Source organism: Labrus bergylta, chromosome 9 (assembly GCF_963930695.1).
Source record: "Labrus bergylta chromosome 9, fLabBer1.1, whole genome shotgun sequence".
Classification (NCBI taxonomy): domain Eukaryota; kingdom Metazoa; phylum Chordata; class Actinopteri; order Labriformes; family Labridae; genus Labrus; species Labrus bergylta.
In genome coordinates, this window is record NC_089203.1 from 4,065,782 (window position 1) to 4,091,408 (window position 25,627).

At 40.6% G+C, this 25,627-nt stretch overlaps 1 protein-coding gene across 2 annotated transcripts in view; it reads left to right on the plus strand.

Moving 5' to 3' along the window:
* Positions 1 to 25,108, plus strand: part of gria1a (glutamate receptor, ionotropic, AMPA 1a) — an 81,907-nt gene extending 56,799 nt beyond the window's left edge. The window contains exons 12-16 of one of the 2 annotated variants that reach the window (XM_020629652.2): positions 8,129 to 8,327; positions 9,064 to 9,311; positions 12,886 to 13,000; positions 19,073 to 19,362; positions 21,165 to 21,305. In XM_020629652.2, the coding sequence (XP_020485308.1) occupies positions 8,129 to 8,327; positions 9,064 to 9,311; positions 12,886 to 13,000; positions 19,073 to 19,342 (832 nt within the window). In that variant the 3' untranslated portion in view covers positions 19,343 to 19,362; positions 21,165 to 21,305. Of the gene's footprint in view, positions 1 to 8,128; positions 8,328 to 9,063; positions 9,312 to 12,885; positions 13,001 to 19,072; positions 19,363 to 21,164 lie in introns of both variants that reach the window. The other variant, XM_020629651.2, reaches the window with a different exon arrangement.
* The last annotated feature ends 519 nt before the right edge of the window (positions 25,109 to 25,627 follow it).

Genomic DNA, 25,627 nt, shown 5'->3' on the forward strand with positions numbered 1-25,627 from the left:
GTTTGTCTCCAACTCCTACAGTTGTCCCAAAGTGAAGCCCAAATTTCACGGCGCAACAAATTGTGCTGCTGATGTCATTTGAAGCCAGAGTTCCTCCGTAGACTGCCGTGGTTTTAACCTTCAGGCATCAGTTTAATTTACTACCTTCTTAAGTCACTAAGGACAAAAATGTCCATGCCAAAAACCTGCTATAAAAATAGAACAGATTGATATACTTTTTTTTTGCATAAATCTCTTAAACAAGTAAATTGGACATTTTCGCCCTCCAATGTCCAAACAGGGAACTACATTTTAAATCTGATGCTACACAAAGACTAACAATGCATGAAAGTCAATATTTTGGATAATCTTTGACAAATCCAAGACTGATTTAAAAAAAATCCCCCAGCCACCAAATACTTGTTATATGGAAAATAACTAATTTTTGTGTTTTTTTCTTTCATAAATAACAAGTGACATCACCACAATATAATGGGAGGGGAAACACTGCATATGCACTAACACAGCCAAAATGATGGCCAGATGAAGAGGTAACATTTGACCAAATGGACAAAAATGTCCTTAGTGATGCATGAGGGTTAATGTCCCACTTCTTTAACAAACCACAGCACAGATTTAACCTACCGAACACTTCAAAGATCCTTCAGGCCGGTAGTCTAGCACAGGAGTCTCCAACAGGTAGCTCGGGAGCAGGTTTTCAGTAGCTCGCCTGTAGGTTGACCGACTGTGTTAAAAATAAATATTAAGTTTGACGACAGTAAATGCACCTCTTCTCACTATTCATATATTTGGCCCATAAAAACAAGTGTAAAGTAGTAATGCTTTCTTGATCATTGTACAAACAGTAGCTTAATTCAGCTGATGTGCGCTATATAAATAAATGCAAGCGATTTGATGCTCTCAGATGAAGAGACCCCTGGTCTAGCAGGAACACATGGTGCCTCAGAAGCTGCATTCGTCAACAGAGCAATCAATCATGGGATTGTACCCCTTTAGCATCCAATTAGTATAACACCTATACTTTGAAAACGCCTTTGAAAAAATGAACAACTTGACATAAATCAGCACAATAGGACATAACTTTAAAGACAGAACCCATGTTTGAGAAAAGATTTGTTTGTTTTGTCCCATTTGTTAACATGGAGAAGAAAGGCTTCATAGCCTTTACTGCCATGTTGGAAATCCTGTCTCAGTCTAACTTTAAGTCAACCTAACGACAGGCTGAGAGCTGGAGCTGAGGCGGGTTTTAAGCCTCTTGACGAGCCTTTACATCAAACCCACCTGTCAATCATGTCAGCTACACACATACACACCCTGTCACTTTGTCTTATTTGTTATGTTGATCTTTAGGGTGGTCCTGATCTAAAAAAAGGTTCTGTTCATTTGTCCTAGCTCTGTCTTCATTATCACATGTAGTGAGCTGTGGTGTCTGTGGATGTTCCCTGCGATTCATCACAGCAGAGCAGCTAATTAGTCAGCACAAATCAACAGACACCCAGAACTCTGTTATCACACTGTGTGTGCTTATACCTCCATGCCTGCCTATTTCTGTAGGTATTTTCAGATTCGATGCATGCTATTTTCTTGCAGACTCCACCCTGCCAGCCTCTGTCCCCCTCATCCTGTCCTTTCTTCTGACTGGCACCAAGCATCTCCATCCATGCAGACGGCTACAGCTGTCTCGCTCATTTCTATAAGGAACAAATAAAATGTCAGCGTAGCAGAAAACTTCTTATCCGTCCCTGATTTGTCTTAGAATCACACCATAATTAGAGACCATTTTCTTTCTCATTTAAACCTCTGTAATTCCTAATCCATTGTAATATGGCCATTACTGGCTCATTTTTTACACTTGCTAAAGTCATTAGTCATTGCTAATTAGCATATCGAATAGAGGAGGCCAGCCAGGGGAATTCTAATGAGGCTTTAGTGCTTCAGCAGATTCTCAGGGAGCTGTGGGTGGAGATCTTTTAACACGGATCTGGATCTGACATACTGCAGAGAGATGGTCCAATTCGTTCAGCCGTCAGTCAAAAATGACCACCAAAGATTTACACCTGAAGCAGTGTGGGTCTCTTTAAGGAGGGTGTATACTTCTTTGATTGGTTACACTGATTGTACATACACATGATGCTCACAGGCTTTTTGTTAGCTATAAAAAAAATGCACTTTTTAGAGCTGCCTCATTTTCTTTACATTGGCAAATATGGCTTTGTGTTTGTGATAGGCTTACTCTTCATATCAAACAAACAAGCTACTTGAGTCTGTAGTTTCCGACACTCAAGTGTTTTTTAGCTGTCTTAAGACTGCAACTTTACTTATCTCGGCACAGTCTCATTGCTGTCTCAACCTCATTTCCCCATGCAGCAGTCCCTCTTTTTGTTTTCCAAATCCTTTAAGGCTGACTTACAAAGAAACATCACAGCTGGTTAGACTAGTGAAGCATTAAGCAGCTAAAGCAACAGATGTTTTACAAAGCCATGGATGGAGAACAAAAACATAGTGAAAAGGAGTGTTTCATACATTTAGGGCAATATCTCCCCTTTAGGTGGCAAGCCGTCCAATGAACATCATGATATGTTGAAATGTCAATAGTTCTCGTGCTGTATGAAATGCAAAACACACTTTTGAAGATGGACGGTCTATGGGCTTGATATATTTTTCTTTGACTCACAAAGAACCATGTTTCATTATCTTAGTTTGTCTCTTAAAAAACATTTCCATATCGTGTTACCAAAAATCGTTAATAGGCCGTAGTCTGGGTCTAGACCCAGATGTTGTCCTACCTAGACCCGGACCTATTTCTGAATTTTAACAAACATTTCTACTTTTACTATCGGCTTTAGAGTAGTGATTTCAGGCAAACCAGGAAACTAACAGACCAATACATTCATTGAATGATTGAAGTCTTTATTCTGACAAATCCAAAACAAAGAAACCCACAAAAGAATAGTGCACAAGACAACAGATATGTATAGTAACATGTTCTAAAAGGAGTGGGAAGAAGTGGGAATTTATCTAATCCCCCTTCTTCATCGTTAGTTAATAATTCAACATCGGCTTCCTTATTCAATCCTAACTAATAAATAATCAATCTGTTATACATAAACCATTGAAACCATGATCTACATGATGCTATTCAGCCAATCAAATCTTTAACTAACAGGAAGGAGCACCAACACAGAAGAGTTTCAGTGACACATTGGGAGAAAGTATGTGAGTTGAAACGTGGACATGGTGTTCTCTAGAGACAAAAGTAAAAATGAAGTCAGAGCTTTTACTTAAAAATACATGGACTCTGACATGTTCATTCTTCCCGCTGGCCTTAAAAACCAGTACGCCTCGTATGATCTGAGACGCTTGTTATTAGAAGCGTCACTCTGAAACAAAGCTAAAAAAAAAGGTGCAATATCCCACCCACTCAGATGAGAGCTGAGGACCCAGATAACAAATTAACTCAGAAAAAAACAGAATTTATGTTTTTACAAAAAAAGAAGAAAAGTTAACGCAAACTATTTATTACATTTACTTAAATTCAACAGCTTTATCTTAAAGGTGCACTCTGGAGTTTTGGTAGTGAAGTGTGAAAGTTGGAGAAATGTACAGATTCTGCAGTGATTGAAGATAAAATGTTACGCGAGACGTTATGGTGGGGGGCCCGCAACAGTGAGGCCGTAACTCTCCTGGTAGCTTTTAAGCTGTCAAAATTATTAAATTGCATTGTTGTGATGTAAGTCAGTTGTACTTTCTTATCTTGGTTCGACAGTTGAGTGGCTCAGTTGGTAGAGTCATTGTCTCTCAACCAGAAAGTTGAGGGTTCAATCCCCAGCTCCTGCAGCAACATGTCTGATGTGTCCTTGGGGAAGACACTTAACCCCAAATTGCTCCCACTGCTTTGTCAGTGGTGTATGAATGGGATTAGTTTCTTCTGATGGTCTCACTACAGCAACCTCTACCATCAGTGTGTGAATGTGTAGGTGTGACCTGCAGTTTTTAAAGAGCTTTGATTAGTCAGAAGACTAAAAGAAATATACAAGCTAAAGTCCATTTCATTTACTGTACCAGTTGAGTTGCCCAGTATGTACAGATGTTGCTATGACTACAAGACCAACTGAAAATATTCAGTACTGATTGAGTTTACAATGAGAGTTGGACGTTTATTTTTTTGAGAATCTTATTAACTGAACTCCCCTAACATAAGGAGGCTAGACTCATTTGATAATGTATTAAAAATGTAGAAAAACGTATTTCTCCACAGTCCTTTAAACAACAGATTTAAGATGAATTAACCAGATTGTATTCTTTGAAATGTCTGCTAAGTGTTTATGTCTATCACGTTAGTTAAGAACCCTTTACTGTCATTCCTATGCTATATTTACTCGTTAAATGACTTAATCAATTATCAAAAAATCATTCAAACTCTAATTTTACACAGATGTCTGAGGTTACATCCCCGGCTCAGCTGCTGAGCTGGTGGTTTCGCTGCTCCCATTACCGTTCCGATTCCTCCTAATGCAATAAAAGAGGCGCGGTGAATAATTGATTAATCATTGCCTTCGCACGACTATGAAATTACAGTGCTTCTTGGAAGGTTTCACTTTCTGTAATGAGACAGCTTAGTTAATGTTTCACCGTGGCACCGAGGTTTGGCTTCTGTGCAATAATGTATGAGAAGCTGGAAAAGTATGCTCAAAAGGAAACAAACAGAGACAAACAGGTCTGTGTTTGCCATGTCAACCAGGGAGGACGAACGCTGCAGGAGAACCAACACACACCCACATGTAAACATCTCACACACACAGCCTCTCTCGTTCTCCGAAGTTACACAGCAAATGGTGACCCGGTTGTTCTCTTGCACAGACAAACTCACACTCTCAAACATTGTCCTCAGGAAAGAAAAGTATGCTCCGTGTGAGAGAGTGTGTGTGTGTGTGTGTGTGTGTGTGTGTGTGTGTGTGTGTGTGTGTGTGTGTGTGTGTGTCCGTTTGTTTGTGTGCATGCATACTTGAATGCATCAGTGTCAGTGCCAAGGTGTAGGCCATTGTTGTCTTGGCCCAAAACAAGCCCCTGTCATCTCCCCCGAGCTTAAGAAGAGACAGGCGAGCAGCACAGCGGAGAGGCAGAGAAGATGGAGGGGAAAAAAAGAAGAGAGAGAGAGAGAGAGAGAGAGAGAGGAAAAAAGGGCGACTGAAGGAGAAGGATTAGACAGCTGTTTACTGCCATCTCTGGAGGCCAGCAGCAGTCAAATCTAAGGAGTTTGTCAGCCTCTGGTGATACCATACAGTTTACTTTTCATCTCTGCTCCCCCCCCCCGCCCCCAGCCCTCTCTCTCGCCCTCTCCCTCTCTTATGTATCACTGTTTGAACTGAACATGCTATCTCTCTTTTTTCTCCTTTACTTAGATCTTTGAGGATTTCTTGTCGTGTCGTTCCTGTTTTCTTTTTAACCTAAACAAAAGGACTGAGGAGAACTTGAGACATGATTTAACTAATGATGTATGGCATTATGTGGAAATTAAATCGCAGAACTTTAGTTTCCAGTCAAGCACCAATCAGTCACTTGAAATAACTACGTATACGTAAAGTGTTTCAGTCCGTAGAACTCCTTCAGCTAAAATCCCATTATCTGTACTCCTGAAATGATGAAGAAGGAGTAATCAGCTTTGTAAATTACAGTCTCAAAGATGTTCAGTTAAAGCCGTTGCAAATGCTGTGTTCGTCGTTGTTCAGAGACTAGTGAGGGTCGATATTCACAGGTCGATATTCACAACTGTGATGTAACGACATGGGAATAATTAAAGGGCATGTAGTGTACACTTACACTCACATCTTTCCTATTAAGTTTGACCGTGCTTTTAAATAGTGCATCTATAATTATATGCTAAGAACATGCCTTAGTTCTTGACAACACAATAATCGATTTCAGGAGTTTCTGGATGGATACTGAATTGAGATAAAAAAATATATTCATTTATAACCGATACATATCGGTTATAAATGAATATATTTTTTTTATATTTTTTTTTTTAAAGATGTGAGTGTAAGTGTACACTACATGCCCTTTAATTATTCCCATGTCGTTACATCACAGTTGTGTTTATTACTTTTGAGATGTTAATTCAGCTCAGGCTCAGACCTGCACCTTAGAGCGTGCTTTAATGTTTTATTCTTTGTTAATTGAAGAAATAATGCAACGATCAAATACAGTTTGGAGTCAGTTTGTTCTAAAACTCATGCACATAACAAATATCTGAAGCTAGTGTCATGAACGATCTGAGTATTTCTGTCATCTGTGTAAAATACAGATGATACACAGATTGAATCAATATTGAATTGCGAGCCATAGAATCAAAATCAAATTGAACTGTGAGGATGTTATTTATACTCAGCCCCAGTTATAAACACACCATACTATATAAGGAACCAGTAAGAAAACACTTTTGGAGGATTTATAAAAGAAGCCACTTTGACTTATATAATAACTGGCATGTTGATTTCTTTCTGTCATTTATTGGATGATGGATTCAGAGTGTAACTTTCAGACATGGAACGATGAAATCATGATAGTTGAAACTCACAGTGTGTTCTTTGTTTCATTCTGATTTTCACAGCAGTTTGATTTTACGACGTTCTTACCGAAGACGAATAAAGACGCTTATTTTATAATGTTATTGAACTCAGTCACTTTTTAAAGTTTTAAGTGAAATGAATATTCTGCCTTTCCTTACATGACACAATTTGATGATGAGAACATATTTGGTTTGACCATTGCCCTTGTGTGGTGTTATTTAATCTTTTGACTTTCTTCAGTATATTATCCTCGTGTTTATACATATTACTGACTTGAATTCAGTTGTATATGGGAGGATTGTGGTAACTAGTCCATGATTGGAGAGTTTTTGCTTAAGTGATATTTATATGAATGTATACCTGGAGAAGGTCTGAGGAGAAAGATGTCTCTCACCATAAAGAGCAAAAAAATTGAGTTTTGACGCAGGAGAATCAAACATGTAAACTGTTTGCTGCAGAACTAAATCTGCACTGAGGTATTTAGAAAAACATGTTGCTTTTCTCACTGCGCAGAAAAAGCTTAACCTTACCCACACCTTTTTTTGAACAGTGATGAGCGAACAAGTGAGAAAAAACGCAACCACAAACACACCCTGCAGACATCTCTGCATTCTCCCGGCTGATTTTCAAAAGGCTCTGTGTTCAGTCTGTGTTTGCTCTCCTCTCACTCCCTGACTGCTCTTTCATCATCCGCCCGTCATCTGGAAAGCATCTTAAATGATTATGTTTTAGCTTTCCCCCCTCCCTTTTTCTCCCCCATACTTAATCTCGCCTTCATGTTCACGCTCCATTTGGCTTGACGGCACAAAGGTGAATCATGAAAGCCTTTTTTTGTTTCAGATTTGTGTCATTTTCATTGCGTAAGCTCTGCCGCGCGTATGCCTCCGCGCTTGTCTGGTACGCCATGTGTAAGGCAACATGATTTCTGCTGTCGCTGTTCAAGCTGGCTTCTCAGAGGTGAAGAGACAGAGAGAGAGAGAGAGAGAGAGAGAGAGAGAGAGAGAGGGAGATTTGACTCTGGGGATTTTGCTCACAAATCTTCCAGTCTGTTTTTTTTATTTTAAATTGCAATTAGAGCAGTGGCTAAGTGTTCTCCTCTGCTTATTAATCCCCAACAATTAATGTGCGAGGTTCCATGAAACATATTGGCAACTTTCTTAAAGTGAGATTAATTTGGCAGGCGGGAAGCTGAGTGGGCCTTTGTGGAGCCGGTTATCTTTCCTCAGCACATTGGACTAAGCTCTCCAAGCCTGGTGGAATGCAGAGAAGAGTGTGTGAGTGAGTGCAGTGGGAGTGTGATGCAATGTAGGTCATTTGGATAGTGTGAACATCTGAAGGTCTGAAGATTTTTGTTCTTGATTGTGTGAAAAAAAAAAAAAAAATTGGAAGAAGAAACGAAATGATGCCGTTTCTTTTCCAACGCACAAAATGATTGTGTATAATTGACTACGCTTGTCGAAAGTGAAGATGGAAGCGACAATCATGAAACTGAGAAAATGCATGGACAGGTGAAGCCACTTTCCTTGACTGATGAAAAAATCTTTTCCCGCTGTTTTTAGATCTCTGTCTGGCCGAATCGTTGGAGGCGTCTGGTGGTTCTTCACCCTCATCATCATCTCATCCTATACTGCCAACCTGGCTGCCTTCCTGACCGTGGAGAGGATGGTGTCTCCCATCGAGAGTGCTGAAGATTTGGCCAAGCAGACTGAGATCGCCTATGGGACACTGGACGCCGGCTCGACCAAAGAATTCTTTAGGGTCAGAAACAAAAAGCATTTATTTGAATGATTGTAGTCCTAACCTCTTTGATAAATATCTTTGGTCACTGGTGGCCTAGTGGTTAGTGTGTGTGCCCCATGTGGAGAGGCTAGGGTCATCCAAGAGGGCAGTCCGGGTTCAATTCCGACATGTGGCTCCTTTCCTGCATGTCATTCCCCACACTCTCTCTCTCCCTGATTTCTGACTCTATCCACTGTCCTACCTCTAAAACTAAAAGCCTTAAACCCTCCAAAATATAAATTTAATTTAATAAATAAATATCTTGCATGTCCTGTAACAGGTTAAGACAAAACCTCCGTCGTGTTCTACCAGTGGAATACTTACATTTAAAGCATCAGCAGACGCATTGGGTAGGCATCGTTAGTAACTTGCTTATCATGTGCTAAGGTTTTAGGAGAGTGAAGAGTGAGTGATATCAGAGAGACAAAATAAGAGATAATGTTCCATTCAATGTTTGTTGAATTAAATCAAATTGCTGCCTCCAAATGAAAACGACTACACAGAGAGCTAATTACAGAATGTTAATGCATTATACTGCAATATTGATTTAAATAAAAAAACACAAAATCTCTGAAACAAGGCTTAATCCCATCAAATGTTCAAGGAATGCAATTTTACTGCATCATTTTACACTATTGAAATATAAAATCAAGTATTAACTCTCACTGTCTCTTTCTCTGTCTTGATCTCTCTCATGAACGTTTCTGACTGGCAGAGGTCTAAGATCGCTGTGTTCGAGAAGATGTGGTCCTACATGAAGGCGGCCGACCCGTCTGTGTTTGTGAAGACCACGGACGAGGGCGTGATGCGAGTCAGGAAGTCTAAAGGGAAGTATGCCTACCTGCTGGAGTCCACCATGAACGAGTACATCGAGCAGAGGAAACCCTGCGACACCATGAAGGTGGGAGGAAACCTCGACTCCAAAGGTTACGGCATCGCCACACCCAAGGGCTCCCCCCTCAGGTAAAATCCTGCCACTGCAGCGCAGCTGGATAAAAGCGTCTAATGGCTTTTATTACAGCTGCTGCAGGAGCATCATGTGTTGAATATTTATGTTCAGTTATTTTTGCATTTGTTCACATGTGATGACCCTTCATTGTCCTGCTTTTTGTAACATTTCATGCTTTTTTATTTATTTTGCATCTCAGTAATTGAATTTTTGTTCCTCATACTTTGAATACATAAAACGCAGCATCATCTTTTACAGTACTTCATTAAACTTGTCCTTATTTGTTCATAGTTTTTAAACACCCACAGAGATACTCACATCTTGATCATGCCTCATCTATGTTTGTGTCTGCATATGAATATGAGTAAGGTAGTTCATTTAAATCTGACATGTGAGCACAGGCAGAAGTGTAAAGTAGAAATGTGTGAATCTCCTTCCTCTTTAAGCAACACTTGTCTTCCTGCCGGCTGCTAATTATATTCTAAACCCGCTTTATGAACATTTGCTGAGGCCGGTCTCAGGCGGTCCGCTTTGAAACTGAAGCATCCCCTCGAACACACAGAAACGCTCGTACAGAATGTAAATGCACCGCTCAGAAACCACCAGAGCCCTCGAAGCAGGGTTACAGCTTAAAAAGGAGCACATCCCATACGGCTACTTTTCCACTTCCACCAGGGCTCACACCTTGAATGTGTAATTAGCAAAACTGATTTTTATTTTTTCACCACATGCAATGTGATAACTGATGTAATGAGTAATAATTCATGCTGGTTGTACTTTTTCTGCTGTGGATGTCCAAGCAGCAGCTGTCTCTTCACATCACATTAACACCTTAACCAACTTCCCATTCATGTTTCTCTTACAACAACACAGAGAGAGAGAGAGAGAGAGAGAGAGAGAGAGAGATAGAGAGAGAGAGCGAGAGAGAGAGCAGGAGCTGGTGACATCTGAAGCTTTTAATCTATCTCTAATAGGCCTCATTCATTTTAATGAAAGGAGCCATATGGAGAGATTTCATTCGATCTCGCTGAGGATTCATTCGAGGGTTCACCTTGGTTGACAGCCAAAGGTCAGAACATGCTGGCTACAAATGTCGAGTACATGTAACTTGGAGGCTCCGTTTAAATTTTACAAATTACATTTTTGTTCAACACCCTAAGTGCCGTTTTTGTGACAGGACAAGTGGTGAAGTGAATCTGCTCCCATGTCATGCAGTGAAATGAGTCTGAACCTGCAACGATGCACACAGGCATCAGAGCTGAGCTGCTGAGGATGGCACCCATTATCTCTCCCTCTTTCTTTGTCTTAATTATTAGCAGAGTGACATGTGTTGTTTTCAAGTTGCCATTCACAGATGTCTGATAGTGAGTTTCATTGAAACATTACAAACCTTCATGACTTAAAATGTGACATTAAGGATTGATATTTAGAATGAAAAAATATATATTTGGCAAACTTAGGAATTGGCTAAATGTGCTGCTCACCTGGATCAGACATCAGTGAATGTGATGTGTGTATAAAGCGCTAACTTCAATCATACCTACAGTGAATTATAAACACTGAATCTAAATAGGCTGAGTTCTCCCCATGACATACTCAACCAGATCTGTCTTTCATTTTCAAAACTTGTCCTTGCTGCATCTGTGAAAAAGTCTCCTCTTGTAGACAGTTTGATAAGATTTAGTCATTATAATGAAGCTAACTTGATGTCCATAATTCTTTTTTTTTTTCAGATATGATTACAGTGTCACTCAAGGAAATGACAGTGTCAGTCTTACACCGTTGCCCAGACTGAAATATTTCAACAATGATTTGATTACCAAGACATTCATGGTCATTAGAGTAAATGAATCCTGCAGATTTATCACATACCTTCGTCTTTCACCTTGCACGATATTGCTAATTTGTTAATGTACTCATGTTAATATGCTGAAGTTGCAACATGTTGAGCACTTCTCCTGCTACACATCAGTGTGTTAGCATTGTCATGGTTAGCTGTAGCTACAGAAGCTTTACGTTGGTACTGCAGAATAGACCACCACATTGATCTTCTTTAATGTTAAATGCACATGTCTTACACTTAAATTACTTGATTTGTACAAATTCCTACTATACACATTAAACAAAATAAACTTGTCCATGCAATATTTGAAAACCACATCACATCTGCATCCCAGACGACTGGGGACAACACCAGTGACACCTTTAGATCCAAATTTAAAGTCCTCCACTGACTTTGTTTAAAGTGCTTGTATTGTAAATAAAGATGCACAGCGGTAGCTTGATGCATAAACATTAGCTGACGCTGAGCAGCCAAAGAAGAGAGCACAACATTTTTATAAAGAAAGGTATTCAATGTAAAGATAGATGGGAGTGCAAAGGCCAATCCGAGCTGGAATGGATATTTGAAATGATTCCCAAATTCTGCATTGTGGGTATGATTGAAAGCAGCATTTTGAAATAGGAGCAGTAGTGATAACTTTTCTCCCCTACAGGCCGACAGTCTTCAATATGCACTAATCAGTCTGTTAAATGTTTTCTACATACTCTGTTTTAATCTCTCCATTTCTATTGTATATGATATCCAGCCACCCCATGCCTGCCTGACTATTTTCCCCATCCCATCTAACACACAGCACAGTTACACCCCCCCCCCCCCACCAAACTAACTAGTAACCTGCAGCTCTGCAGTCATCCATGTCCACACACTTTGACTTCTTTCTGTCTCTGAGAAAGAATTCAGAGGTTTTACCAGCCCTGAGGATACCTGTTTTACCTACAGCTGTGTTTGTGCCCTTAAGGCCACAGACAAACACTCATCTGCATCCGTTTGGCCAGAAAGGCAGAATGACATCAAACTTAAATGTCGCTGCAGAGAAGAACAGACGCTGATTTGGAGTGAGAGACAAGGGTGTAATCTTTGCTTTTCTTTATGTAAATTCTGATTGCAGATTCTGCCTTTCTGTCTTTGTCGACAGCTATAGGAAACACACTCACCAGAAAGAGAGAGAGCGCAAACTTCAGCGAGATGCTTTGGATTCATATAGACTCATGTTCAGAACTCTGTCTTTAAGTGGTCACAAGGTCTCCTTTCAGCCAGATTAGGAAATGAAACTGACAGTTTAAACATTCAAAGCCTTGTTTTGCATTTTGTCTCTGCTGATATAAATTAATCACCACAGGCTTCTATTCACCAGGAGGCCGCTATGCTTTGAATATCGATAGGTTAGTTTCCATAGCAATCTGTATGCTGCTGCCACTAAAGGGAAGTTACCATCTGTAGACAGACTTCTGCATCCAAAGCATCTCCATTTATAGCGTTGCGCTCTGCCTCCTTCTGAGGCCGCCGCCTGGTAAAACCTGACTCTGTCACTGTACGGCTGCTCTGCATCACAGCCCCTCACAGAAACACAACTAACAACCGCATCTAGAGCCAGCACTCCTGCTTCATATCAGTAGTCTCATGCAGGGGTTTCTAATAATATATCACTGTTATGTCATAATCACTGCCACCACCATGTGACCAAAGTCTTTCTATCTGTCCCATGGAGTGCCTCCTAATGGTTATCATCTTATATTACTTTCAAGAAACCCAGTTAACCTGGCAGTGTTAAAACTGAACGAGCAGGGCCTCTTGGACAAATTGAAAAACAAGTGGTGGTACGACAAGGGAGAGTGCGGCAGCGGGGGCGGGGACTCCAAGGTCAGAGCCAGTTTGATAAACCCTGCGGGTAACCCACCACCACTGGGAGTGGGGGGTGTGTTGGGACAGGGGTAACCGGCAGGCTCACGCTGCACTACCACTCTGGCAACACTTAATCTCTCTGCGGTGTGGCTGAGAGCAGAGGAAAAGTGCAGGGGTGCGGGGGGGGGGGGGGGGGGATCATCTCCTCTTCCTCAAAAAATAGAAGAGCAGCAATGATTTGATATTGATCAATGTGTACTAATTAAACTAGCTGAGTCCCTCGTGCTCAATGATATTTGAAGATGCATCCATTTAGTGGCTTTGGGATTTGTTCAGCTTTAGTTGTTACCTTTGGCGATTTGCTTTTGACAAAAGATTTAATTGAGACATCCGTGTTGCATCAGAGAGGGTAAGCAGTGTGCCGGTTACCCAAAGTGATATATTGATACACATCTACTGCCAAAAGAGAGCCCACCAAGCTAGATGGCGTATTAATGCATATCACTTTTTCTGTAATGCTTCTAATGATGTTTGTGTTAATGTAATATGTGTGTGTGCGTGTGTGTGTGTATGTGTATGTGCTGTGTGTGCAATAAGGTCTTTGTTTATTTTCTTTATTTTACCTATAAGCTCAAGCATTAACGTGTGTATGCATTTGCTGCTCTGTATGAACTAATAACATAAAATAACATGGTATAATATGTTATTTATGTTATTTCCTTTCGATTGGAAGAATTCCAGTAAACCTAGCGGTGTTGAAACTCAATGAGCAAGCCGTCTTAGACAAACTGAAAAACAAATGGTGGTACGATAAAGGGGAGTGTGGCAGCAAGGACTCCGGAAGAAAGGTCAGTCCCCTATCCCAAACGTGTCACCTCACAGCACCTCCCAGCACAACCCTGATCCTAGACCAGCCCCAAGTCCAGCCCTCAGCCTCTTTTACACTGAACAGTTCTCTCCCATGTGGCTCTAGAAGTTCTAACTGTATCGGCCTGAACATAAGACAACCTCTTTTCTTTTCTACATATCTTATTTTAATAAAAAGCATTAAAGATTAAATAAAAAGCTGGCAGCTTATCTTTAAAATACACTGATACACTGGGACAATCATAACGATCATATCAGTGAGCACATTAATTAAAAATGTAGGCAGTGGCATTTACCTTTGTTTTTATATTTCAAGCCCTTCCTTGTCTAACTCAAATAATCGTCTGCCGTAGCATGAGGTAGCTGTCGACCGTAAAAGGTTCAATTAATCTACAACCTTGGCTTTACAGCAGACACTATGGCCTCGATTGTCAATTTAAAGAACACAGTAAAAGTGTAACAGTTGAACAAATAGAGAAGGGTCATATTAATCTTGAAAATGACACAGCAATGTTGGCTAAACAGCTCTCTGGGGATTGCTAACATTAGCTAACATATGCTAGCAAAGCTACTGGTGATACCAGAAACAGAAGCAGTAAGGTAGAAGAGAAAAAACCCCGAAGTGAATTTGATCGACCAGCTGACTAACTTACTCGCAATAGGAGCAAAAGCTAAATACTTTATTCAACATCAACTTACTGAGGGATTAGTCAAATATAGAAAAGCCACCCCAGAAATGATAAAAAAGCTAGCTTAATGTAGCTAACTTTCAAAGTATCAATTCTGAAGCACAAAGGCTGTATTTAAGTATTCAAAAGGACATCTGCTGCAGTGAATACATAAAAATATCTAATTCTATTTATGTGGGACCGCCTAAGGTTTCCACAAATAAATGTTGTCTTATATTTGGGCCAGTACTCCGATGGTACTCTGGTGTCTGATTGTTCCCGCTGATGAGCTTGTGTTGTGAGAGATTTGATGTTCATTGCCAGTGTGTACATAAATATTGTGTGGTGGCTTAGTCAGGATTGTTACAATGGTTTGTTTTACACTTAGTGACTACAGTTACAATCTAGGAGGGATAATCCTATGAAAATAGACTGCCAAAACCTTCAGACGCACTCAGACACACACACACACTCAGACGTGCATACACGGATGAGTACCTTCAGTTTGTGCTAGAGGTTTAACTTGAATAATAATCCACTGCGTATTGACAACTCTCTCCCAGTGAGAGACAAAAGGAAGAAGGAACACAGGAGAATATGAGGGGGAACAGATGATCACATTGAAGAGCCCTCGCATCACCTTTGCAATCTGGCTCGTTTGACAACTCTGTTCCAACTCCTTCACTGCAGAGTTTACATGTATCGATGCAAACCCTGTCAATCTGCTAAATCAACCCAAGTCTTCCGCTGTGGCTTGCATGGATTTGCACTTCACATAATCAACACTGTTTCCGGAAGTAGGCTACTTCTCCCTGACACAAAAGCTTTCACTCATCGCTGTACATATTTAAAATGTCAGCTGGCCTTCTGATCCTGTCACCACACTTCATCTTCCTCTCTCTTGCTGAAACTTTGAAACTCTGAATGCACGAGTGTCAAACCACTTGCTATGAAGGGCTCAGTGTTGTGGGAACATAGGGAGACAAGATATTTTCTGAGTGCTTTTGACCAAGCAAAACATTCAAAGGAGTTCCATTAAGGAGAGCTCAAGTTAAAAATACACAGTCAGAGGCACGTGAAGAACATCTTTAGTGTGCAGCTGAACGAGGCTGAAGTGTATTTTACTTTTCAATCCCTTTACAGAAAATATAATCAGAAATGCATTCATATATGTTTCTTAGCTTGAAATCTACCCACATAGGCTTTGTACTATTTCCTTGTTACAGTTTTTAGTTTTCCATATTTCCAATCGATATGTTAACATTTCAAACTTCCTGCAGGCTTTAGTTTAATAATATCATAAAGGGATAGCAATGCTGTTGATCATATTAATAATCTTTAAATTTGCCACTCAAGATGGAGTGGTACCTACAATCCTAAAATGCTTTTATGTTGCTACGATTTCTTGCCTTTGCTTCAAAACTCTCGACTCTTGCAAAACAACTTCAATTGAACTCTCTGTTTGTTAAAGTGGGGGGTCCTGACCAGAGGGGGCTAGTGGGGATAGTTTATACAATCAATACAATACAATATTGATGACCAGGACTCTCTTGAAAAAGAGAACCTGTATCTCAATGAGAATATTTTCATGGTAAAATGAAAAGGAGGGGGTCCCTGAGGGGGTCTCTATCAGAGGCTATATGTGGTTCCTTGGCATGGCAAAGTTTGGGAACCCCTGCTCTAGACAGTCACTAGCTCTGTGAAGGGACACTTCACTAATCCATTTGCTTTTATTTGATTGTATGTTTAATTTTACAAATGATGACAAAGACAAAAGGTCAATAGGAGAATCTGAATGGATCTTTGTGGTTACATTCAGAACAGAGAGAAATTCATAAGTTCTTGCAAACTCTGCAAACTTTTGTTCCTCCATAGCACATAGTTTGACACATCGTTGCATAGAGACTTTCTTTCAATGACACATGCTCCCTAATGACAGGATAACCCATGCAGATAAAATACAGCATAACTACAGAGATACAAATGTGCTCTTTGGGTTAAAAACGATTTATAAAGTGGACCAAACAAATCAGATGTTCAAAGGCAAGAGGCATTACTAACTGTAAATCATTCAACAGAGACAAAGCTGTCCAATAATAAGTGACTCAAAGGGATTCCCCAGCAGATTTACATAAAATAACATAATTCATTAGACTCCGTTACTACATGAGAATCCTTTAGTTTGTCTGACTCAAATGATAATGTTAGATAAATAGGCACCACCGTGATAGATAATGACCCATAATGTGGAGTAATGTAAGGCTGAATACGTGTTTGTGCCGTTGCTGCATGAATGCATGTGTTGTGGTTTGTTGTTTATGCACTTTACCTGTCCTTCTGCCCTTTTTCAAATGTGATTTTGGAAAAATAGTCATATGTATGGTTATAAACTATACTTCATATTATGAGGGGTAACTAAAGGCATTGTTGAAAATGTTTAGAATCCTCTAAATATATCGATTTCTAGATCACTGTGTTTTTATTATCTGGGGCCTGTCTCACAAAATGAGTTCAGTACAGTCAGGCTCTCTTTGAAAGGTAAAGGTTTCACTCATCCTGTCCAACATGGTTCTGGATAACCGTCCACCAACCAGTGTTAACAGAGCTATTTATGTATCGTCATGCAGGAGGAGGGGCATCAAACAAACTGCTAATTACTTAACAGTTTAAGAGCAGTGATTTTAATGAGGAGAGAGTAAATGTAACCTCCCACCAGCACAGAGTCATATGAAGTAATGATAAAGGTACTAATCACAACGACCAATATGTAAAAGTGTACAACAGTTTGTTGATCGAGTTTTCTGATTGGACAAGAGGAATGAGCTCTGATATCGAGTACAACATCACAGGAACCAGCGTAAAGTAAACATTACAGCGTGCAGAGTTTGTCTCTTGCATGTACTGAAAGCCTCGCAGAACATAATTAAACTTGCTGCTTGAACAAATTAAACATTCAAAAACATGTTCTTAATAATAAGTAGCTGGTCCTTGGTTACCATGGACACTAAGAAAGTTGCAAGAATGCTGGAGAATGTTTGAGTTGCCTAGCAACAGGTCAGTATCAGTTATGGCAGAGCAAAAACATTTTAATGTGACATTTTAAAAGCAATATGAGACTCAAGGTCGATATGTTTTCCTGGATATCAGCACTGCTGTGATCTTAGTGCTGATAGTCAGTTAAACATCACAACTTCCAGTGGGACATCTCTTATTTCTGAATTATCATATTATGAAATATGGGAACAAAGATGCTAACAGCACAAAGACCATCCGTTCAGTTTTTATACACTGCGTTGGATGCTTTCCAAGGAAGAATATATAAAAAGACAACATTAAAATGTTTCATTAATGTTGGCTCATACATGCAGAGGAGCACTGTAGGAGTATGATTTGTGAAATTGAAAAAGACTTGATAAAGGCCTCTGACCAAACAGCAGCCCGCATAAATCATGGGAGCCAATTTTCAGTGTTCCCTTTTTTAATTGAAAACCTCGGATCACTGTGTGTTATTTGGGCACAGTTAGATTATGTCTTATTTATGACAGGGTCCTCATGAAGTCGCTGCGTATTATCTACTCCTGTAGTGCTGAAATATATGAGTCAAGCAGTCTACACTTAACTGAAAGGAATCCAATACAATTAATATGCAATAGTACATTTTACTATTGGCTTCTCCAACCACCCACTGTGCTTGCTGGTTTGTGAGATGCCCTGGTTTATAGCCAGTTTGGCACCCGGGAGGTGTACTACATAATTATTTATGATATACTTTTTATCAATGGACTTGGTAAAATGTGCCAAACGTTGAAAGAGTGTTCAATAAAAGCAAAAAGTGATGTTTGGTTTCCCACCACCTACTTACTGTTTTACAGCGTTAGTGAGTATCAGCTATTTGTTGCACATTTTCTGATATAATACATGACATAAAGAGCTATAAAGAAAAACACTGTTACATTAACTTTCACAGTGCTCTTACGTTCTTAAAAGTTAAATATGATGGCACTGTTTTGTCCCTTCTTGAATCCCGTAGGGGTGTTGAAAATGTTTTGCCTCACTTGATACATTTCTAACTGGATGCCTGAAAGACAGTTTCTTCAAGGTTTGTTTTCTATTGTTAGTACTTGGCTTGAGCTCTTGCATTTTTTGAATCAATCGGAGGAGTCAGAGTTGGATTTAAAGTTATTCTGCCAGCATATTTATTCCTGATTTTGTGAGACAGGCCTCTAAAACGTTTATATTTATTTATGTATTGTATGAAATATGTGTGTATCTTGTCCTCTAGTCCTGTACTGGACATGATTGTACTTTCTCTGTGTGCTCTTAATTAGCCTGACTAGGATGTGTACTGTGTGTGTATACTGTGTGTGTATACTGTGTGTGTATGTGCGAATGTGTGAATGTGTACACTTTAGTGTGAATGGTTGATTCCTCGCTTGTTTGTGAAACTATGTGTGTACGTCAGTGTGTTTGTCTTCAGTTTTTAGACATTAGTTTGTTTGAAGTCTGTTTTGAAGCCACTTTCCCTCCTGACCTCTGACCTCTGCGACCTCTGCAGGACAAGACGAGCGCTCTGAGCCTCAGCAACGTGGCGGGCGTCTTCTACATCCTGATCGGCGGCCTGGGCCTGGCCATGCTGGTGGCGCTGGTGGAGTTCTGCTACAAGTCCCGGACCGAGTCGCGCCGAATGAAGGTGTCCACTGCGCGAGCTGCTGCTGCCTCAGCCGCTCAGGCCTTTCACTGCTCAGCCTTAGACAGTGGTGCTAGCGCCCCCTACACAGAGCTGCAGAGCTACGGCCTGTACGCCAACAACACTGTTAAGATATAAGGGCAGAGCACAGCCACGGGGTAGGAAACGCTGTAATCCATGATGATGATGATGATGATGATGATGATGACATCCGCCTCCTCACCCCCTGCCCATCTAACCGTGATCACAGTAGGGCCTGTCACGGCTTCCACCGCTGTGCAAACGCTCTCCTGTTCCTCTCTCTACCTCTTCCGCTCACGTCTTTACGTCTACTGGTTTCCTACAGTCTTGTTGATCACTTGATTTTAAAATTGCCCTCATGCCTGTTTTTCTTTGTGTGAGTTTTCATTTCTAGCACATTAGCTGATACATTAGCACTACACTGCTAACACTCATATAATCTATGTTAGCATCCCAGGGTTAGCATATAGCATTACACGTAAGTCTTTTCTTTAAAGTTACATTTGGATGTCTCTTAAAGAACATTCTTGAATTCATCAAATTGTCTGAATATTTGATTTACATGACCTCCCTTTAACAGTGGAATCTGAATGTGTCCACTCAGTAGTTAAGCTAACATTACACATTCTGCTTTGAAAAATGTGCTTTGATCTTTCGAGTTAAATCTAATCACCACACTCATTACACTAATCTCATTCGCAAATTAAAGGAAATTTGACTTTGCAGCACAGGTATGAAGGCAATTTAAATCACAGTGGCACATCTATCTACCTCTGTCGCTCTGAGCTCCTTCCTCTCTGTTTGCTAAACTGTCTCGCAAATGCAGGGCCCATCGTGGTGAACATCCTTTTTATATGTATCCCATAAGGCAGGCCTGGTGCGGCTCACATGTGTTCCATCACTGCTTTTAACCTAGAATAGTCTTAACTCTAACTGTTGTACGTTCACGACTCTATAACAGCGAGCACTTGTTGCTTGCGATGCTTTCACTGCGAGATTGTGAGCTTTTCTCCTCCTGACAGCAGCGACATGGTGGCAGTTAGTCGTCTGCTGTGTGGATCAATCTACAACAAACAACCTTTGATTCTTTCTTCAAACATCAAAGCCCCCCTCGCTGAGATGCTCTTCATGTAGGCCGCAGGGACAAAAAGAAAAGGCAGGGCCAAGAAAAGCGTACACGGATCTCTTATGTTTTAATCAGCTGTTCGAAGAGACACCTGATCTGTATGCTGATGACATTGGCGAGGAGCCTATTAGTCAAGCGGCGCCTTTATGCTGTTTGGCTTGAAAGAAACAACAACTCTATTCCAATTAGGAGCCGTAATAACTCCCCCAGTCCCCATGTAGCGCTCACATGTTGCTCCGGATCGTACACTCACTTTGCCCAATTTGATCAGCTATAGAATAAGGTTGGGGGGGGGGGGGGGGGGGGGGCAGACACCACAGACACACACGTGCGTCACACATCATTGGATCCGCTTTCGGTCCCCGGTGGCTTTCTTTGCACTAGACTGGAGAATGAAGCTATTAAGCCAATGAGTGAAGCCTCAGCTCTTTGTCTCACTGCCCACATGTCGCTTCGCTCCTCCTGTTACAAATTAGGACATCGATGCACATCAGCTAACAGCACGCTTTACCACCCCCGAATATCACTCAGAGGGTAAAAACTAGCCACCCTGTGACTCCTGACAGCTCACTCTGCTCCTGAGTTTGAGGCGTGCCGGCACCACATTCACACAGAGACACAAACAGCTACTTATGCGCAATATAGTCATGTAATAAAGAGCAGAGGAAATGATGTCTCTAAGTAGTTAACTCCACGGCTGCTAGCTCTTACTGTTGCAGAAGATCTCGCTCTCTCTCTTCTGATGAGGGTATGATGCATGCAAAACTGTAATCAGGTGTGTAGACTGATTTTGTTTTTTCGCTTTTCTGATAGCAATCCATCAACGACGCCATGCACTGCTCCACCCTGACCCGAATGAGTGGCAACGGGAACGGCGGAGAGAACGGACGAATCCTCACCCACGACTTCCCCAAGACGGTTCAGACGCTGCCCTGCATGAGCCACACCGCCAGCATGGGACTGGGGGCCTCTGGCATGTGATCTATCATGTGACTGTGCTGGCGGCGATGGTATAATCGGCAGGGTGGGGCAGGAAAAAAAAGAGCGCAAGTGACTCTTAAATGACCTCACACATCATCATGGCTGTCCGGTTTGACCCATCTCTCTTCTCCTGGCTGTCGAGGGCGCCCAACTTGAACAAGACTTAATTTACTGCCAAAATGCACTCTCTAAAAGCTCCGCAAACAACAAAACGGAGACGCGCAAACGTTTTTTTTTTACTCAAAGGATGGAAAAAAAAGAGATATTGAGGAAAAAAAAGGAGGGAATGTGCTGCAATAAAGAAGCCGTCAACGGGCGTGTTTTTGAATTTTTTACAGTGTTCATTTGTGTGTGGGGAAAAAAAAGAACTCTATTCTTCAGTGTGACACCTGCGCTGCGCCATTTTCCACGGAGCTGTTGACATTAGTCTGCGTGTGCAATATCTTCTCCTTCACTGCTGATTATGTACTACCTAGATGCTTCTGAAGGCCGAGGGGGGGCGTGTCTTTGCACAGATGCGGCTGAGGAGGACAAACACACAGGACTGCTACCATGATTTGATATTGTTTTGGTACAATTCCTGCTCTCTCTTTCACTCCCACATTTATCCACCATTTTGGAAGGACAGAGTTCTCTGTGTAGCATAGACGGTTTTTATGAATAGTTCATAGTCTACACTGTTTTCATAGAGCTTTGTCAAAAGTACTTTGATTTGTTTTTTTCCCTGGATTGAAGGCTGTTTTAATCAGTGGTTGAACAGACAAACGTGCATTGCTGCTACACCTCATTCAACACACCATGCCTTGTCTTTGTGCCATACGACCATTCTCACAAACACACACACACACTACACACTTGTTGATGCTGGGTCAGAAGTTTGAAAACCAGATCCATGCATAGTTTAAGTAATTGATTTGAGGGCAGAGTCAGAGATGCCCGCTCTAATCTGTGTGAGGCTCGACTACACACCGACACATTATGTACAGTACTGAGTGACCTTACACTGTATTCTACTGTTGTGACATTCATAGCATATCCATTTATATACGACGGAGTCTATTTGCAGCACGTGCTTAAGAAAAAAGACGGAATCGTTCAGATACAGTCTGGAGGAACTCTCTTTCAATCTTTTGTCAGAGCTGTAGCTCCTGTGCTCTATTTTCAGCTGTGCTCAGTTTGAATGAAACAAGACAACGCAGCTATTGCTCTCAGTTCATTGAGAGTGGCATATTCCCTGCAGATCGTGTGTGGCCTATAAAAGGAAAGTTGACCTCCTCTTGGTGATGCTCGCGAGCTTAGGGAAGAAGGTGGAGTCGGAGGACTCGGTGTGACTGACAGATTCACACCCACTATCTTCTGTGTTTATTGGAAGTCAAGGTTGCGGTTGTCCTTGCACAAAGCAGCTGTGGACTTCTCCCTTTCTAGGTCATGGAAATCAGAGAGGCAGGCCTTGGACAGGAGAGGGCAGACAGTCTGGGTTCGGCATTGAGGCCTTAAAGGAAAATCCCACCTTAACACATCTCAATACTATTAACTCTAAAGGCTTGTTGGTGATGTTCTCTGCATTTTTCAAGTCTTTTTTTAGTAGTTAAGTGAGTGATGTGTTCATGACTGATAACAGCAGAAATCTGAATACATTCAGAACCAAAGACAAAGAAATAGGCTGGCATGATTATGTGTTTTTCTTATTGCTAACAAATCCTTTGAAAGGACAACAAAGCTATCATCCCCCTCGACTGTAAACCTTAAAAACCGACTATGTCAGCCCCTTAGAATGAGTAAAAGATTCCTACTTTAATGCAGATATTTTGACAGCTTTTCAAACTGTTTTTCAATTTCACATACAGAACAAATCCAGTGTTGCTGGAGTTTCTCTTTAAAATATTCAGTCGTATTTGCATTATGTAATATCTGGCCAAAAATGTGATTTGTAGGTGGCTAAAATCTTTAACGCAATCAATTAAAGAAGATTATTTTTAAGTGTCAAACTGGCATCTTTTGATGTATTTGGAGGGGCTTGAATCATTTTGGACCCCTGTTTCCGACCCCTTTTTATTCCTGCCGAAGTCAAACACACAGTATTAAAACATCTCATAAATATATAAATGAGTTTCTTTGTTTTTCTGAAACAGCTGCCCACTCTAGTTTTTTTGCTTCTAAAATGTTTTATTTTTTATGAACTATTTCCAACAGCTGATAAATACAAACTGAGGGTCTCGGCGTCTTTGACTGGTAGCCTGTCAGGGTAGGATTTACTTCCCTCCATTGCACATGTGCATGGTAATGAAGGAAAATGTTAGCCATCGCAACGATGTGGCTCGGTGACGTTTAAGGATTGGCAATATGTAAGGGAGGATTGTAAATAAAAATTGATTTTTCGTCAACAATAAGCGAACTATAGACTTAATGTAGCTTTATTAGTTCAACTTCATTTGATTTGTATGGCGCCTAACCATAATTATTTGTTATCTAAAGACACTTTACAAAAGAGCAGGTCCAGACAGGACTCTTTTTATTTTCAGAGACAAAATATTAATCCTATCAAGGTCGGCATCCAAAGATAATTCAAGAAATCACAAGAAATCATCCAAATCCAGGGGAGAATTAATTTAAGGTTAGAAGTCAAATTGCACTTTTTCCTCACAGCATGTGTCCTGAAATGCAGCGAACATCATCATCACCCATGGCGGATATCTGAGAGTCTGAAGGGTGTGATTTTACTTTGAGGTGACGGGAAGGTCGTTGCTTGAAATGGGATTTCCACTGCTGCTGGAGGCCAGAGGTCGTCTTTAGATTATGTACCGCACACTCTCTCTGACCTCTCATTTCACAGCAGAGGCCAAGCGCCTGAACAAAGGCAGCCCTCCTCCACCTCCACAGCCTGTATCTGTATTAATTTCCTCCTTCTCTGAGATTCTGCTTTAAACAAAAAAAAAAAAAAGGAACCAAATCAAAAGTATGACCTCTCTCTTTCTCTACGGCGTCATGTGAGCAGGAAAAACAGGTAGTCCGAGTTTACTGAATCATACATATCTCCACCTATTCTGTATATAAAAGGCTTCTCTCTTCCCCAGTGAAAATGTTTGTTCTCCTCCCCATCGAGCCTCGGTGTACCTGGATTAGTTACCTGCCGTTTCTTCCCTCATCTCTGCGTCTTCTTTTGCTGATGTTATATTAATGAGAACACAGCACAGCACTCTACAGCGGAGGCTTTACCTTAAGACAGATGTTTTATATGCCATAGCAGATTTATAAAAAATAAAATAAAAAATAAAAAAAGACACTCAATGTTTGTAATATAAGGGAGAGTGGGGTGCCATGAAAGTGTTATACACTTTTACGAGTGTAAAAAAAAATCAAAAGAGACACACTGGTGTGGAATAATTCGTAGATGCTAATGTTGTTTTACTGTTCATTTCGTTTTATTTTGTTGAAATTTTCAAAATGACTTCTTGTTTGTGTTTTTTTAAGTGCTTAAAGTTTAACACCATTTGAATATTTTCTTTGTCGTTTTCCTTTTTCACAGTATTTTACTACTGGAATCTAATCACCACAAAATATCACACATGTTTTTTTTTTTAAATATGGAAAGGGTGTTGCTAAGTTTCAAAATAAAATTAAAAAAAAAGGTCAATAAATGGTTTCTAAGTTTAAGAAATGTTAAAGAGTATAACTATTAGGAGTCAGACTTTTGAGAATTTTTTTTTTTTCTAACCAAAGTGCTTTGGAAGGAAGTCATCATGCTTTTGTAACGGAATAAAGAAATAAACCATGAATATTTGTTCATTGTTATTTCCACTGGAGTCGTATATCTCGCTCTGTGCCTCAGGCTTTATGGGATATGAGTTTAGATATTACAAGCAGAGGAGAATAAAGCGCCGCCTGGGTCACAAAGAGGTGCATTGAGCCAAAAAATGGTCTTAGGCCGTCTGTCTGGTGTGGAGTAAAAGCATCTGTTAGCAGTCCTGGAAGGTCGTTAAGAACCGTCAACTGGTGGTGACCTGTAGCTCAGGAGACGCCACCTACATATACCGTGCATTCAAACCAAGATGCATCTTTTTATATATGAAAGCAGGTTTGCAGGGTCAGACAAAGAAATCAAATCAAGAGGTATATTTAGTCTGATTTCAGATTTATTCTCTCTGTCGTCTGAGTGAAGCTCTGTCACAAACCAACATATTTAGTGCTCAAGGTCTCAGATTTTCAGGTTTTAAGTTACCATGCCATCTGACTCACCAGGTGGTGACAACATGCAACATAGGTCTCACAATTAGTGGTACTTAAAATAAATCATC